This window comes from Nanorana parkeri, unplaced genomic scaffold (genome assembly GCF_000935625.1).
Source record: "Nanorana parkeri isolate BGI_ZX_2015 unplaced genomic scaffold, ASM93562v1 scaffold150, whole genome shotgun sequence".
Taxonomy (NCBI): Eukaryota; Metazoa; Chordata; class Amphibia; order Anura; family Dicroglossidae; genus Nanorana; species Nanorana parkeri.
Genome location: NW_017306418.1, coordinates 1,272,256 through 1,289,338, shown reverse-complemented (window position 1 = coordinate 1,289,338; position 17,083 = coordinate 1,272,256). Strand labels below are relative to the sequence as shown.

The 17,083-nt window shown below is 40.5% G+C and overlaps 1 protein-coding gene across 1 annotated transcript in view; it reads right to left on the bottom strand.

Moving 5' to 3' along the window:
• Positions 1-13,373: 13,373 nt before the first annotated feature.
• SLC2A9 (solute carrier family 2 member 9) overlaps positions 13,374-17,083 on the bottom strand; it is a 199,614-nt gene continuing 195,904 nt past the window's right edge. Inside the window, exon 14 of the mRNA XM_018554251.1 lies at positions 13,374-13,646. Within this exon, the coding sequence (XP_018409753.1) occupies positions 13,374-13,646 (273 nt within the window). The remainder of the gene's footprint in view (positions 13,647-17,083) is intronic.

The following is a 17,083-nucleotide window of genomic DNA, read 5'->3' as shown; positions in this document are numbered from 1 at the left end:
CTGTGAGGCAGAACACTGCTACTTTTATAAAGTAACATCTTGCTTTCCATATGAATTTGATGCATACAAAGTAGACTTATATCCTTTCTGTCTGGAGTTCAGCTTTAAATAGCAACTCCAGTCAAGCCATCAATCAGTGAACTGCTAATTTAATCAAGTAAACACTGCAAATAAAACTGGCCACATACAGATTCAGGTCCCATTCACACACGAATCGGCCTGCACGTCCAGCTCTGTGCTGCATGCGGGGCCGTACCAAGTAGCTGCTGGGAAGGACAGGTGCTGCGTGTGATTAGTACGCAGCCCCCGTCCTTCTCTATGGGGCTACGCGGCTGTACGCCCCCCTACGCTCACCTCAATTGCAGGTCCATAGGGGTGCGGGTGAGCGTATCCATACGCCGCCGGAATGGATCCTGTATGCGTACCGGCCAGAAAACCTGCACCGATACGGACCTACAATTAAGGTGAGGGTAGGGGGGCGTACGGCCGCGTAGCCCCATAGAGAAGGACGGGGGCTGCGTACTAATCACACGCAGCACCTGTCCTTCCCGGCAGCTGCTTGGTACGGCCCCGCACAGAGCTGTACGTTCAGGCCGATTCGTGTGTGAATGGGGCCTAAAAGGTGGCCACACACCTTGCGATAATCGTATGATAATCGGGGGAAGTCCCATGATCGTACGATTATAGCAAGGTGTGTGGAAGGCGTGCAACCATTTCTACTGTACGGTCGCACGACTTTTATCTTAGGAACATGTTCGAAAACCCGCCGAGAATCGTACGATTGTCGGCGGGGGTGTGGCATGTTCGTAAGATAAATGCCGCACGGGCCGGTGTGCGCAAGTGCACACTGCCCGTTCAGCATTGCGGTCATCGGAAGCCCGCCCCCCAGCGGGGCAAGCTTGCGATTATCGCAAGTACGATCTGCCTGTCCAAGATGGGCAGATCGTGCGTTTTTTAAACTACCTTACAACCATCGCAAGACAAAAGTCTTGCGATGGTTGTAAGGTCTGTGGCCAGCTTTAGTGTTGGCGGTTTCCTGCTGAATTGGCATCACCTGACTCAACAAAAGTTGATTATTCAATTGAAGCTGGATGGAAAATTGTCAGTAGAACTGTGACTGCAGCCTGTCACATGCAATCAGTGACTGGGTATTCTGACAGCTACAGGTGTCGGCTCAGATATTACAAGAGTTGGCAGGGTAGATTGCTGTTAAACTGGCTGGGCTGAAAGAGAGAAATTTAATTTTGTATAACCAGCTGTAGTCAGGTATCCTATTTAAACATTCAGTCCTTGAAAGTAGTACTTTTTTGTTGTAGATTCTGGAGAGTTAATTTACCTGTCAGTTTCCTTTATCTCTGAGAGACTTATGGTGAGATTTCTATGTTCCCAAGACTGCACATATCCAGTGACCATTATAAAAGGTTCTTGCTCTCCCTGTTACATGTTTCAGTTATTTTATGTTAGAAAGAAAGCAGCAATAGGTCCTGGTACATGCAAAGTTGGGCGAGTAAACTTAAAACCCAGGTAGGCAGGAATGGGAATTATGGCAGGGAGACCTCACTGTTGGAGAGATTGTTGGAAGGAGCTTGAGGTTGACCCTTTAATTTTCCTTAATTTAAGATTTAGACAATGCCATGATTTTTAGATTTGCCAGGCTTCTTATAGAGCTTTAGGTTGGGATTGTAGCCTCTTCTCATGCTTCTGTGCAGCAAACCCTGCTATTGTTGGAACTACATAGTGCTGAATACTGGGAGCCTGAAAGGTGAACAGAGTGTGCAAGAGAGCAAAAACAAGAGACCGAAAGGATGAACAGAAGGGATGGAAAGAGGACAAGAAGTTCTCTTGGTATGTAGTCAATTGTCTTTCCCACCAAAGGACATAGAGGGGTATAGTGGGTAGAACTGTAAAAGTCCAACCCTCAGGGCCAGACGCAATACCTCCACGAACGGGCAGTTTGAGCTTCGAGCTGAAACAGGCATTCCTAGCAAAGACCTGAGAAGGACATTGAATAGGGCTAGGTCCCAGAATAGGGCTTACCCTACTTCAGTTTAAACCTATGGAAAACATCAACGCATTCCCACTGAACTCACTGGGGGGAATTTATCAAAACTGGAGCAGATGTGCATGGCAACCAATCAGCTTCTCGCTTTCATTTTCAAATCTTAACTAAACAAACTGAAGATAGAAGCTGATTGGTTGCTATGTACAGCTGCTCCAGTTTTGGTCTGCTTCAGTCTTGATAAATTACCCTCACTGTCTCTCCATTCTCCAGGTTTGTCTATTTTGTTATCTGCAGTCAAAAATACCTTACTTGTTTCATGACCCCCCCTTTTGCTGGCATACAGGAGATCCCACAACCTCCATAATCAGCTGGTTCATGCCTATTTTTCAACATACAAGTTATATATAATATATGGATTTTACCTATGTATATTGGGTATTACGTTTGGCCTATTATTTTCTTTAGATATATATATACATAGGGCACCATTCAAGATTAAATTCCACTGCAAAATATTTTTGATGCCACATTTGTGTTGCATGGATTATGTACTGTGCTTTGCTGGATTATACTGGTACTCAGTTGTCCCTGTGCACCTGTGCCAATCCAAGGGACATTCCACAAGCCACAGTGGAGGGGAGAGACATAAGTGCTGACTGCTGGGGGAGCGAGGATCATGGAAGCAAAAGACCGTTACACATCCCCCGTAGACATTAATGAGCAGTTAACCCTTACAGTGTGGGGGTAGCCCAAGTGCAAGGGTAGTGATTTTGTTTTTTGTTTTATACCTGGAGATAGGCTTTAATTTACAACTGTCCAGCCAATTTTGTTGCTATGGCTGTTGGTATCCACACTGCATTACAACTTTGAAAATGTAATGCATCCAAAGTAAAGTCAGTTCCACTGTGAACAAAATGAATGCAGTTTATACCAATCAACATTTCCTTAGTTATTCCTTGATTAACACCTGTGTTTTCTAATTAATGTATTTTACTGGCATATTATCCATCATACCCAGGGCTGCCTTTAGAAATCATGGGGCCCCGTACAGCCTACCTGACAGGGCCCCATGGCCCACCTGAGAAGCCCCCCCATGTGCACTTTACTGCAGCACCTAACAATGCACAGTAGATGGGCTGGTGCGATGTGGTGCCATTCATTGTGAATGGCACCTTGAGATGAGCTCAGGGCCGGATTTCCATTTTGGACGCCTGTAGGCAAGGATAGAAATCTGTTTATCTTGAACCGGTGCCATTACCTGCTGGGGCATCTGCCAGCTTTCGAATATGCAGAGAAGGACCCCGGCATCACAAAAGGCTGTTTTACAGGGCAGCCTTACGCTGCACCAGAGTCCTTCCCTTGCGCTTGCGAAAGCCAGCGGCTCCTGTAGGCACCACAGCTCTGCTATTGCCGGTGTTGTATCTTGACACAACACAGGGAATTAGGCAAAATAGCTTCCTGTAGGCGCCTGCATAAACTGTGGAAATAGTATGAGAGTCCATGTTCACAATCATGAATGAACACACCCGACAAGTGTGCAGTCTTTATTTTATACAACAAATATTTAAAAATAAAGCCAATCTATGTGCACCTTACTTTAAAAATCTAGTTATAAATTGATTTGTGTGGTTGCCATTTTTGTTTAGCTTACTGTATTTGGTGTGGGGACACACTGGGGAGGCTTCAGCTTCACCTGCCATTGTGATGTGCTGGGCTTCTGGTGTGTCCCTGTGCTTTTAAGGAGGAGTGGGATACTTCCTGGTGAACCTGCACCCAATTTATCGTTTGTTATATATGCTCCAAGATGGAGGCCCTCATAGATTAGAGTTAGGACCACACTACACAGAGGAGCCCGGACGAGGCAGTGTGGGCTCCACATATTTTGCAAATGTTGTGCAACTAAACCTTTTAAGAATGTTCATTTTTGTGTCTTTTCTCACAGAATGAATGTTCAGAAATATTTGTAGGGTAATGAATCTGCAAACTGGTTATAAATAGACCCCATTAACTTTGATTTAAAGCTGGACTCCAGGCAGATATTAAACACAATTTAAAGCAGATATGTAGTCATTATAAAACCATTAAATATATATTTTAAATAAAACTAGTGTCAGCACCAGAATTGGTCATGATATCAGCTTCCTATAATCCCCTGTAAAGCAGAATTATAGGAGGAGATGGAGGATTAGTAAAATGGACCTATCAGGCTCTGCCGCATGTACATGTGCTTAGAGAAGGAGGGGCAGAGTTTGATATTTCATCAGTCTGGTGCTGCTACTTTGCTGTCGGTTGCGGTAGGGAGACTGTATTGCTTAATTACAGTAGACAAAAATCAGTTCACCAAGCTGGCTGTGCAGTGTAGTAGGACTGTGTAAATCCCAGAATCTCCCATGCATGCATTTCATTTCTGTGCATAGCTGTTTGCTGCAGCTCAGCTTTAATACATCCAGGGAAAATGGGAGATGTAGTCTTTAGAAGCATACAATTCCTGATTTCAGAAAAAAACCTTATCAGTTGTCATCCGTGATAACTCTTTCTGTGGGATTACGGGAACCGTGATTATAAAAGGTACTCCCCAGTATAAAATTTGGTATTTACCTTTTGCAAGGACAGAGCTCACTCGTTAATTGGTTCTCATTTTTCTCCTGTCTTTCTTCCTGTGCAGCTGGCTTCCCTGCTAGCTAAAACATTATATCCTCACCTTCAGAAGGGCTTTGAATCTGAGGCTTTTGTAGCCCCCTCTTCAGCAAAATGGGAGCCTTGACTGCTGGAAGCTTGTTAAGTGGTAGTAACCTAGTACAGAAAATGTAAAGTAGCTCCATTGGGATTGACTGCACTTGCAGGAGGTGCTAAGGAGAAGCAAGGCTTTGCTGAGGCATGCACCATTGTCCAAGAGAAACATCAGCACTAGTTGAAGTTGCCCGCCTGCCTGCCCGATGGAAGGAATTTGTCACAGCTTAATTGGTGGTCTGACCTTGCCAGCAAGTAATGTAACTTTAATGGACTATGCCCTCAAGTTGATGTTTGAGTTAGTCTAATGCCTGTCCGGCATTAATGGTAAGGTAATAGCCTTTCCTTAGGCTATTGCAGGTGCTCACAGCTTTGACTGGCTCTAGTTTAAGGTTATGGTTATATACACTGAGCGGCCAGATTATTATGACCACCTGATGTTTGTAGGCAAATTAACTATAATTAGCTATAATTTTGCTCTGAAGTTGCTAGAGGGCCAGACCATTATAAATAGGGAAGCAGGTTGTTTACCACGACAGTATGTGATTTTCTGAAGATATGGGTAAACAACGCGATTTAACAGCCATTGAACGTGGGATGATTGTTGGCGCTCGGAGCCATGGAGCGAGTATCAGTAAAACAGCAGAATTTGTTAAATGTTCAAGAGCAGCTGTTGTTAAAGTGTTTAAAGACAGCCGAAAATCTGGGTCTGAACGTACGAATTGTGGCCGTCAGCGACTAGTCAATGTTGGTGCAGAACGGAGAGTGGCAAGACTGGTACAAGACAACAGAAGGGCAATAGTGCAGTGTCAGGTTCCTCGCATCACCTTTCAACATCTCATGGAGTCACGAGGCAGCCCAACGAAGTCATCTCGTGGCCCAACGAAGTACTGATGGGGTGGTCATAATAATCTGGCCACTTAGTGTATATATCTTGTTATATTGGTAATTACAATAAAGCTGTGGCCTTGCCATTTCCTACTCAATTCTGTGTCCATGTCATCTTTGGGGCAAAGCTACATAGTTCAGTGTTATTGTTAGCCCTAAGCTTCTAGGCAGTCATGCATTTACTGGTTCAGGCTCTCTCAGAGTCTTATTGGAGTCTCACCAACATAGTATTTGAGGTTGAATAAAGACATTAGTCCATCAAGTGCAACCTATTCTCGTTCTAGGAGTACCTGTACCCCTGTATATTACTGTCCCTTAAGAAATAGTCCAAAAGTTTCTTGAACAATTCCACATCCTTTGCTGAAATCACCGCCTGTGGCAGTGAGTTCCAGACCCTAACTGATCTTACTGTGAAGAACCCCCTTCGCCCCTTGTGCTGGAATTTTTTTTCACCAATTTTAGGTCGTGGCCTCTAGTTTTTGTAATGGAGTTAATTTTAAACAGTTTATCGCTAATGTTGCTACCACCATTGAACATTTTGTACATGGAGATCATATCCCCCCTTAATCTCCTCACCTCCAATGTGAACATGTTTAAATTTAGTAGCCTTGTCTCGTAGCTCTGGTCCTCCATACCCCTAATTAGTTTGGTTGCCCTCCGCTGGACTTTTTCCAACTCAAGGACATCTTTTCTTAGTACTGGTGACCAGAACTGGACCGCGTACTCCAGATGAGGTCGAACCAATGATCTATAAAGTGGCAAAATTATAGACTTGTCCCTGCAATACATCCCCTTTTTAATACAGGACAAGACCCTGCTAGCTTTGTTTACAGCAGCCTGGCACTGCAAACTACCTTTCAGTTTGTGGTCTACAATGACCCCCAAATCCTTCTCCATTTCTGACTTCCCCAGCGGCATACCCATAATTGTATAACCCATTTGTTTATTTTTAATTCCAAAGTGCATTACTTTGCATTTATCGACATTAAACCTCATCTGCCACATTAATGCCCACTCCCCTATTTTATCCAGGTCCTCCTGTAATGTTATAGTGTCTAAGTCCGTGTCTATTACCCTCCCTATTTTGGTGTCATCCGCAAACACGGAAATATCGCTGTTAACACCCTCCCCGATGTCATTAATCCAACACACTCTAAAACATGGCAGAATGGCTGCAAAAAGACAAGAGGCTGGAGTCCTGCCTACACAACAAGACTGAACTGGAGTCTATAAAACCTATAATAACAACAGTGGCTTAGTGAATAGCACTTATGCCTTGCAGCACCTGGGGTCTCAAGTTAAAATCCCGGCAGGACATTATCTGCATGAATTTTGGGATTCCTCCCAGACTCTAAGGACATGCAGGTAGGTTAAATGGGTAATGTTTAAGTTGGCCCTTGTATGTGTGTATGCATGTGGCATAGGGATTTTGGATTATAAGCTTCTTGAGGACAGGGCTGATGAATGTACACTATGTGAAATGCTGCACAAATTGTTGGTGCTATATAAATACATGTAATAAATTAATTATTATGGGATTGGTAAACTTCAAAATAATGCCCTTTAAGTGTATGTATAGTCAAGAATAATTTGTATTCAGTTCTGGATAGAGTAGAAAGGGTTAAAACCACTGCCAGGTTATTTTCTGCTGTATCTGTAACATTTGAGACATTTCTCTCTAGTCCCTGTCCCAGAGACACAACAAAAAGTGAGATGAAATCTCCCAAAATGAGAGTAATACCCCTCTCAGACAGTTATCCGCAGAACATGTGTCCCTGTTGGAAGATTTCCCTTACCTCTTGTTATGGAGACAATTCTAAATTTTGCCTTACCCATGATTTCCTTTCTCCATGACAATGGTCAGCATCAGAGTGGCAAATCTGCCCAATGGGGGGATGGGGTGGGGGCAGCATTAAAACATGACTGGGGGCTCTAAACCTTCTCCACTATCCAAAACCAAAATAGAATCCAAAACCAAAAAGGTTTTGCTTAGAGATATACTTTAAGGACACCCCTTTCCCCTGTCTGTCATGAGATAAACAGGTAGGTTGCAATTACTGGCCTTGTTTCTAGAATGCTGGTTGCTTGGCTGTTATGCTCACCTATTGGGTTAAATACATTCTTAGTCGCTAACCTGCACCAAGTTTGCAACATTAAAGCCAGAACTCCTATTCTGCATACTTGTCACAAGTTAGTGACTCAAAAAGAATCAAAGCAAGTAAACTAGCACCTTCAGAAGGAGGTCAGCTACAACAGCCTACTCGTATGGTCAATTTCCTTTAAATATATTACCAGACCTCATATACAGGCACAGAGAGATCCGACCAGAGCAGCTACTTTGAAATCCTGCATACACGACAGCCATAGAATATAGTGAGCCATCCTTGCTCTTTGGTGTGGAACAAGCATCATGTTAGAATAAAATGATGGTCCAGTCCCAGCAAAAGTGCCTCAGGTGATCATTCAAAGAATCTATTGTCAGCGGTAACATATGAAATAATTATTTCAAAATAAGATACAAATTATTATGGCATGGAAATTTCCTCATCCCCACAGTCTACACATAAAATGACTAAGGAAAGGAATGTTTATTGGTAGCCTGATGAGAGCTTACAATTTAAAGGAGGGAAAAGTGTTACAGAAGGTATAAAATGTGAGGAATGAGCTTATTGAAAGAGTAGACCTACTCTAGAGACATCCTGGAGGCAATCATGGGAAGAGGTGACAAGGGAGCTGTAGAGCAGGACTTCTCAGGAGAAGCAGAGAGAATGGTTTGGGTGATATTTTGAGATGAGGTTGGTGATGTAGCTGTGGGCAGAGATGTGGATGGCTTTGTATAGTGTTGTTAGTATTTTATATGTTGGGCTATGTTACAGAGGTTAAGACAGCAAGATTTGGTAATTGATTGGATGTAGGACCTGAAGGAGAGGTCAGAGTCCAGGATTACACCCAGCATCCTGGCATGTGTGTGAGGACTGATAATTGTGTTATTGACCTAAATCAAGAAGTCGGGGGAGGGGGCACAGGGTAGAGGAAATATTATGAGCTCTGTTTTTTAAAGATTGAATTTGAAGCAGTGATGCGACATCCACACTGATCTGTCAGTTAGTACACTAGTAAAGCACAATGAGACTGGGGGGTGGGGTTTGGGGTGAGCTGAGAAACAGAGAGATATATTTGAGTGTCATTGACATTGAGATGATATTGGAAATCATGAGAGGTTATCAGCTGACTCAGGAAGGAGGTGTAGATAGAGAATAAATGGGGGTCATCACTATAAAGTTGTGTGATAATACCATCTCTATGTTGGTCTTAGTCAGACTCAAGTTTCTTAATAGGAAAAGTGTCTGAGCAGTTTTGTAATTCTGACTTGGTCACTGATTATAAGAACAGGCACTAATAAGAACTATGTGTATTTGGTTTGTGTAGTTCCAGCTTCAAGAACAGGTCTAACTGAATAAGTCCTGAAGATACCTATGTTAATAAGCTCTTTGGGCATTCCAAAATATATCAGGTGCAGTAAAAAAAAAAGTCATTTATTATGTAGGTTATTTTTTTTACATAATACAGGAAATTTGTACCCCAGAGGACATAGAAATAAGTGTGAACATGGCACACAGTACCTCCCTATTACAAAAAAGAAATAGATACAATTTTGTAATAATGCATATGGATAAGAATACATAGCCATAAAACACAAAGCATGATCACAGCTTTTGACTAATACAGTGGTACAATGTAATTCTTAGTTGTTTTGGTGTCATTGTGAATGTATGCCTTTGATGCTCTTTACTAAGTTATTGCTGCAAAAATGTATTTTTTAGCCCTGAGAGGTTGACCTTATGTTCTTTCACACCATAGATGCTGAAAGTGAGAGCTAACATTTGCCATATTTTTTTAGATCAGTATTCAGGACTTTTTCATTATTTCAATGCATGGCATTAGTCAGAACAAGTACCATTAAACACAATGAGCATTATTCAATAAACAGTGCAAGGAACAAATGGCCTTCATTACCAATGTATTAAATGAGCTAAAGTGCAGAGAACCTGAATAAAACTGACTGATTGACTTAGTATGACATAGGTGAAGTGAGCCTGTGTTCACAAACATTCACATGAAGAAGGTCTGTATATTTTTTTATTATCCTCATTGAATTCTCACAGTGAGCAGAGGTTTACCCTAAAATAGAAAACTATGGTCAAACCATAAAATCCCATATGTGATGTAGGCTGCCCAGACCAAGACGATTGGGCTCCCTGTTTTTCTAAATACCCCTAGAACATTTTGTAAATGTCCGTAGATTCTGCCAGTAAAACTATTGAACAGGCACTTCCTTTAAAAGGCTTACAATGCTCTTCCATCTGCGCTGAAATCACTGCAGCATTGTCACCCTCGCTGCTGCTGTAGCTATCAATGAACAGCAATGTCGAGCTCTGCCTCCAGCCCTTTAGATTGACAGCACTTTGCTCTAGCTGCAAGAGCTTATTGAAATTATGTAAGTCCTGCTCATTCCTTCGCAGCCCTTCCAGGACGGTTTAGTCCATTCAACTTAGCAACTGCATTTACCATTAAAAAAACAGATACATCACATTTATTTTAAGACATTTACCATGCCAGCTTGAAAATGCTTAATAATCATTCTGAAAGAAAAAAACTAGAGATCTTAGATGGCTTTTATTAGACCTTAGATAGTAAATTTAGAACAGAATTACTTCACCTCACATCAAGTTGTAAAGAAACTGGCTTTCTGCAGGACAGGGCCCCCATTTTGCTGTTGCTCTGCCCCCCTTCAGTTGGGGGCTGCAGCACACAGCACACACAGTGCACTACCATTGTTTCATTAAACATGTCCAACTTTTTCAGGAGTGTTGTAAACGGAGCCCAGTAGTCCAAAGCAAACAACCAATATTGCTCATGTACTGGGCTGAGCTCATCAGTGTATCAATTGGTAACTATGAGTTACTGAAATAGCACTGTGCTCTTAACATTAAAAACATAGTAAAATGCATTGGCAATGCATCCAGTGAGCCTGTAAAGGAGTAATGGGTCCAAATGCATGCTTACACATTACCAGAAGGTGGAAAAGGAACCTGCCAAGAAGGAAAGTGAAAATAAAAGCACATAGAAAGCAAAATACACATGTGAGTGGACTGCTATAGGCCACACATATACTGTACAATAAACAATACAGTAGTACAAAAACATTTGTCATTCAAACTAAACAATGATATAAAAAAGGAAAGTCAACAATTTATTGAATAAGGCAAAGAGCACTGTGCAAAGTGCACCAACCTGTAGACACCAGTCAGCAATTATCCTTTATTAACTCTTCACAAGTGTTTTTCAAAATATGGTGCAGTGACAACCAGTATTTTAGCATAACCCTGGTGACCCTGAGCCTTCTTCCTATATTCTAGTCATTGGTAGTATTGGGTGCTCATAAGTCAACATTTGTGACTTTATTTAAAGTGGCCATGAGACAGTGAACTTTAAGAATCTATGCTCTGAACCAATAAAAGGTAAATCTAGACTGAGATCTATGGGTTATGACTATGGGGTATTTCTGACCAATGGCATAAATTCAACTTCAACTTAGAGCAGGAAGAACGTAAGTAAGCATGGATGCCTGCAGTTTGATACCATGCTTGGGATACCTCCGAATTGAATCTCTATGTTGCGAGAATGCACACTTACCACTTCCTACCAGAATTTTTACATTACAATACTGTATATGATGTGAATCATTTCCTTTTGTTGTCTACGGACTTGGCCTGGTTATTGTTTCTCCTTTTCGCTTCCATACCTGCTGAATTCTGGCAACATGACAATCTCTGCATTATTAAACTCACTGAAAGATGACATTTCAGTTACAGATAGAGACACCTTAATCATCTGTTGGCTTCATAAAAGCTTACAGGACTAATAGTTTTTTTTTTTCTGCTCAATATATTAGCCACGGTAGTTTGCACACATGGGCACTCCACTGCAGAGATCTCACCTCCTGTGTACCAAAGAAACTTAAGGATTGATGTGCCAAAGGCAATATGCTGTTCATTTGCTTAGTGAATGAGGTGAAACTGTGCTGACTTTCATCATCCAGTTGTACAACCAAAAATAGTGTTCTTTCTATTTTCCTTGCACATGATTGGGTATTCATTGAAAACTGAATGTTCTCCACATTCACTAAGCTAGGAAATTCACTAAGGAGCAAATCCCCTTGAAAAGTGAACAGCCTATTCGCCTTTAGTATATAGTATAAACCATCTCCAGCATCTACCAAAAACTGTAACATGGGATCTTAGTATGGATGAAATTCAGGTTTGCACAAGTTTGGGTTCAAGGTAGATCCTCAGGTTTTGCATTCAGGTCAAGCCGCAAACTACTGGCCAAAAGGTTTGCGGTTCATGTGAGAAATTAGAAACTAGGATGCATCGATACCGGTTTTTCAGTATCGAGTACTAGTGCTGATATTTCCTGGCCAATCAGCATAGAGCCGGCCAAACAGCATGGAGCCAGCTTCCCTTGAGGAAATCTCCAGTATCGGGAAATGTAGTGGAGCATTTGGGCGAGTATAAGTACTCACCCAAATACTCGGCATAGGTACCGATATTAGTATAGGTATCGGTGCGTCCCAATTAGAAACCCATAATGTATTGCTTAGCCTCTGCTCCTGGTCAGCTGAGTTTCAAAAGCCAGTAATTTGAAGGAATGGATATCCCATCCCACTCATTATAAGAGAGTGGGCTCACAGCAGCCATATCATCAGTGTGTATTAGAGATGTTAGGGAGAGGAGACAAGCCTGTGTAGGGAGAGATACCATGCTATAATGTGGTTTATTGTGCTATACTCCGGATTGCAGTGGTGGGCTACATATCCTTTGATACCCTATTATGTAACATCACATACAGCTATAAGGCATGCCCCAAACTTGTAACCAGAGCTCACATTTGCCAAACTGGAGCAAGATTAGTGAAGCTCTTCATGAAATAAACTCGGGCCTGTTTGATCAACACTAGTTTAAGTGAAGTGTAGATAGGGATTTACTGTTGACACAAGTGTAGATGGTGATTTGCTGTTGAAAGATCTGGAATGCAGCACTAAAATGTTCTATTTGATATTATGGAACAGTATTATTCTGTGTTAATTGTTGCTTTTTGCCATGTATTTCTAAGTGTTTTTATTATAGATGCATGATGTTCTTATTTACTGCTACAATAGGCAAGCTAAAGCCATGTTTACTCGTGGTTGCAGCTGACTTGCTTCTCACACAAGCCATAAATGTATTTTGTTACCAGGCTTGTAGCTGTTCATGCTCCGGAGTAACAGGGGAAGGTAGGGTACTAAATGGCCATGTTTAGCATCAAAGTTCTGCCCTCACTGTTATAAACACATTCTAAGCTTGGGGACTAAAATTGGAGTCTGTGACTACATAAAAATTTCAATTCTACTGGAGTTTTAATTTGACAATTAATGGAGCAGCAGGGGAGTGAAGTTTCTGTGAGTATTTCCTGCTGGGTAGTCAGGGAGATGAGTGACAATGTTACTTTACCTTGCAAATACAAGGCAAGTGTCCCTTTAAAGAAGTTTTGGCACATGTTATAAGACATCATAATATGTATGCATAATTAATTTGTAGTAATTATACAAAAAAGACAGTCAGGAGTTGCCACAACACTGTTACAAATGGGTAAACAGCTAGTGATGGGAGTTGTAATCCAGGTAGAGAGCCTTCATGCCCCTAAAGACACATCACATCTTATTTATGTGATCCATCTCCATACTGTTGTGATCAGCATTATCTGTGTGAGCTTTAGTATTCTCAGTCTGTTCAACAGTCTTCTCTGCACTCCAGTATTTCTCTGAATCGTTTACTGCCGTGGACATTTTATTAATTTTGGCAAAAGCTTGGTCAATTTCATGAAATGTTTTGTTTTTTGTTTCAGGCAAAACGAAATAGAGATAGAGGGCACCGAGCAAGCAGATCACAGCAAAGACCAGGAAACAGTAATTTTTCAAGCTGTCCTATGGAGACACAAAATATGAGATACAGTAGATAAAGTGGAACAGTCTAGATAATGTATTAATTTCACATAGGTTTGTTGTTGTTCTGTGTTGTTCATACATATCTATATGATCTACGGCACTTTGAGTACCAGTCAACTAAACAGAAGAAATAAAACCCTTCACTCCCCTCTCCCTGGAGATAAATCACTCCAATGTCCAATGTGGTTTTTCTTTACTGAATTCTACTTTGACAGCTAAACCAACATTTCTTGAACTGTGGTGTGTGAACCCCCTCCAGTAGAGTAGGTTCAATTAATGTAAATGTCAGGTAAGTAGATTCAAAATACATGTTTTAAGTGAAATAAATATAAATAGCAGATCTAAGTATGTTTTTTTTAAACTTATTTCAAGTGTGAAAGATGGACTTTTGAAGTGCTCAAATCACAACATTTCATATTATATCATAGTACATTTTTTTTGTTTGTTAACATATTAAAAGCCAATAGAACCATTAATATGTAAAGATTGTAATCTTTTTCAAAGTATATCCAAACTGTATCTTAGATGTTGATCAAAATTGTTGACCAAGTGGAGATGTCTCAACGCATTTCACAGATGTATATTGTGCTCCTTTGGGAGTTTGCTGAGGCACTAGTGAAAATATAAATTTACAGAGAATCTACCAATATACTATAAATATATATATACAAAAATACATAAACAAAGTTTAAACAATTCTGTAAATCGTACTTGTACGTGCGACTGATATTGCCCATGATATCTTAACAGATATACTCCAGCTAAACCTACAAGACTCTAGTCGTATGTACAAGTAAGATTTAAAGAATTGTTCAAACTTTTTATATGCATTGTTGGATATGTTGTGTATTTATAGAAGCCGCGTATATTTTCAGTAGTGCCTCAGCAAACTCGTGAACAAGCGGAACATACATCTGTGAAATGTGTTGAGACATCTCCACTCGGTCACTCATTTTGAGCAACTTCTTCTAAGATACAGTTTGGATATACTTTGTAAAATATTATAATGAGTACTCGTTATAAATAGGTGATTGGCTTTAGGTTCTTGTCTCCTTTCTGTCTTGCATATCTAACCCTTCTGTTTTTTTTTCTTTCTCTTACTGCTATTCTTCCAGGTTGTTTCTTGGCATGGACCATTCGGAGGCCAAGTCACCAGGATAAGTGCTATTTGTTATTACCAATGTGATTCAATATACATTAGGCAATATGTACTGTATTTGACAAATCTTGAGATATCTTTTTGTAGGTTGATCCTCCTGTACCTGAGAATTAATACTGGATTGTTTGTTTATATTTTTCTTGTTGCTGTATGTTTTGTTTTGTGTTTAAAAATTAATAAACTTTTACACTGTAAAAAAATAGGGGACGGATGGCGATATGTAGATATTAAGCATGCTATAGAAATTCAATCAAAACAAATTACAATCTGTACATATTCATGTTTCTATTGGTTTTTAATTTATCTAAAAAAAATTACTTTGATATAATAGGAAATGTTGTAATTTGGGTATCTCAAAAATCAGTCTTTCTTGTCTATGTAGGTACATTTGATATAATGGGATGGGGAACCCCATAGGGCAACCTAATTTTCTGGTAAATATAAATAAAGTCATTTTAATATAAATAAAGTCATTTTAAGCATGCAATACACAAACTGCAACAGGGAGGCATGCAGGGCAATCATCTGTTATGTTAAGGGGAACCTCATTTTGTCATTTGTAAAGAGTGCAGCAGATGATTTCGACTGGACATAATCTGTGAGATTCTTGTCTTAAACAACTTATTAATAACCCTTTAAGACCGTTTCCCATAGCTTTGTTATTCCACCATTGCTTCTCTCATTATACTACACAATGTACAACAAAATGATATTAAAATAAAATCAATTTGACCCCATCACCTGCCTGCTAACAATTTTACTATTGTAAAATGAACTTGGCAGAGAGAATGGCAAACATTAGCTCAAATAATCACAGAGGTCATTAGCACAGTGTCTTGAGACAATAATTAACATGACAGCGCCTCGAGGAAACTTTTAAACAATTCTATGCAATACATAAATATCAAATAAATTGCTCTTGCACACAGGGTCACAAGTGTTATTGGGAGGTTATGGGAGGACATACATGTTTATTGCCCAGGGCCCAAAGTGTACTCTCTGAACATGTACTCTCTGAACAATGACAAATCCTACAAGAATTTGTATTGTAAATATTGGATTCATTTAATAGAAGCCCTTTCATTATCATACAACAGATATATTTTGTAGGTGTTCTCCTGCTAGAGAAGCCCATACATGTATGGCTCACTGGTGAGATCATGTGTAAAGTGCAATCACACAAAGTGTTATTATTATTATACAGGATTTATATAGCGCCAACAGTTCTGGCATCGCTTTACAATATAAGGAAGACATTTCAGTTACAATACAATTCAAGACGGTAAGGAGGGCCCTCCCCGTGAGAGCTTACAATCTAAAAGGGAGGGGCAAGTGATACAAAAGGTTGCAGCTGTGTGGGAATTAGTTGTTTGAGAGAGCAATAGTTCAGTGGTTAGGTAGAGGCAGGATAGGCTTCTCCGAAGAGATGGGTCTTCAGGGATTGCCTAAAGGCAGTCAGAGCAGGAAATAGCTGGCAGGTTGGTAAGGAGTTCCAGAATAGGTGAGAGACTCTAGAGAAGTCCTGGAGGCGAGCATGGGAGATGAAGGTCTTGAGAGAAATGGAGAGAATGGTTAGGGTGATATTTTGAGATGAGGTTGGACATGTAGTTGGGGAAGAGTTGTGGATGGCTTTGTAAGTGGTTGTTAATATTTTGAATTGTATTCTTTGGGTGATTGGAAGCCAGTGAAGGAATTGGCAGAGGGGAGTTGCAGACACTGATCGGTAGATGAGGTGGATGAGTCTGGCAGCAGCATTCATAATAGACTGAAGGGGGGGATAGCCCAATGAGGAGGGAGCTCCAATAATCAAGACAGAGTAGGCCACCACATTTAGGTTTCTTATACAAGGAGGGAAACGGTTGTTCTAGTAAATCGATTAATCAAGTTTTCGATCACGATTAAAGGCACATTGCAAATAATTATTGATGGAAAGAGAAAACACATTGCAAATAAGCATTTAAGATACAGAAATATTTTTCTGTATTTTTACTTGATTTTCTTAATTTGGTGACAGAATCTCTTTAAAGCATAAATCTTCTGAAGGGCAATGAACTGCTCTTATTTGCTTCCTTTTGGTCTGTTAAGCATACCATTGAAAGTGTTTTGTTATATCTGATAAATAACTGCAAAAAAATCTTTTGATCCTGCCAGAAATCTTGTTAGCTGATAGCTTCCTGTTCTCTCTACCTGTGCAGCATTCTTATTAGTTGGCACTGTTCCCTGCTCTCTTTGTGGACTTTCATATCCCTGTCCTGCT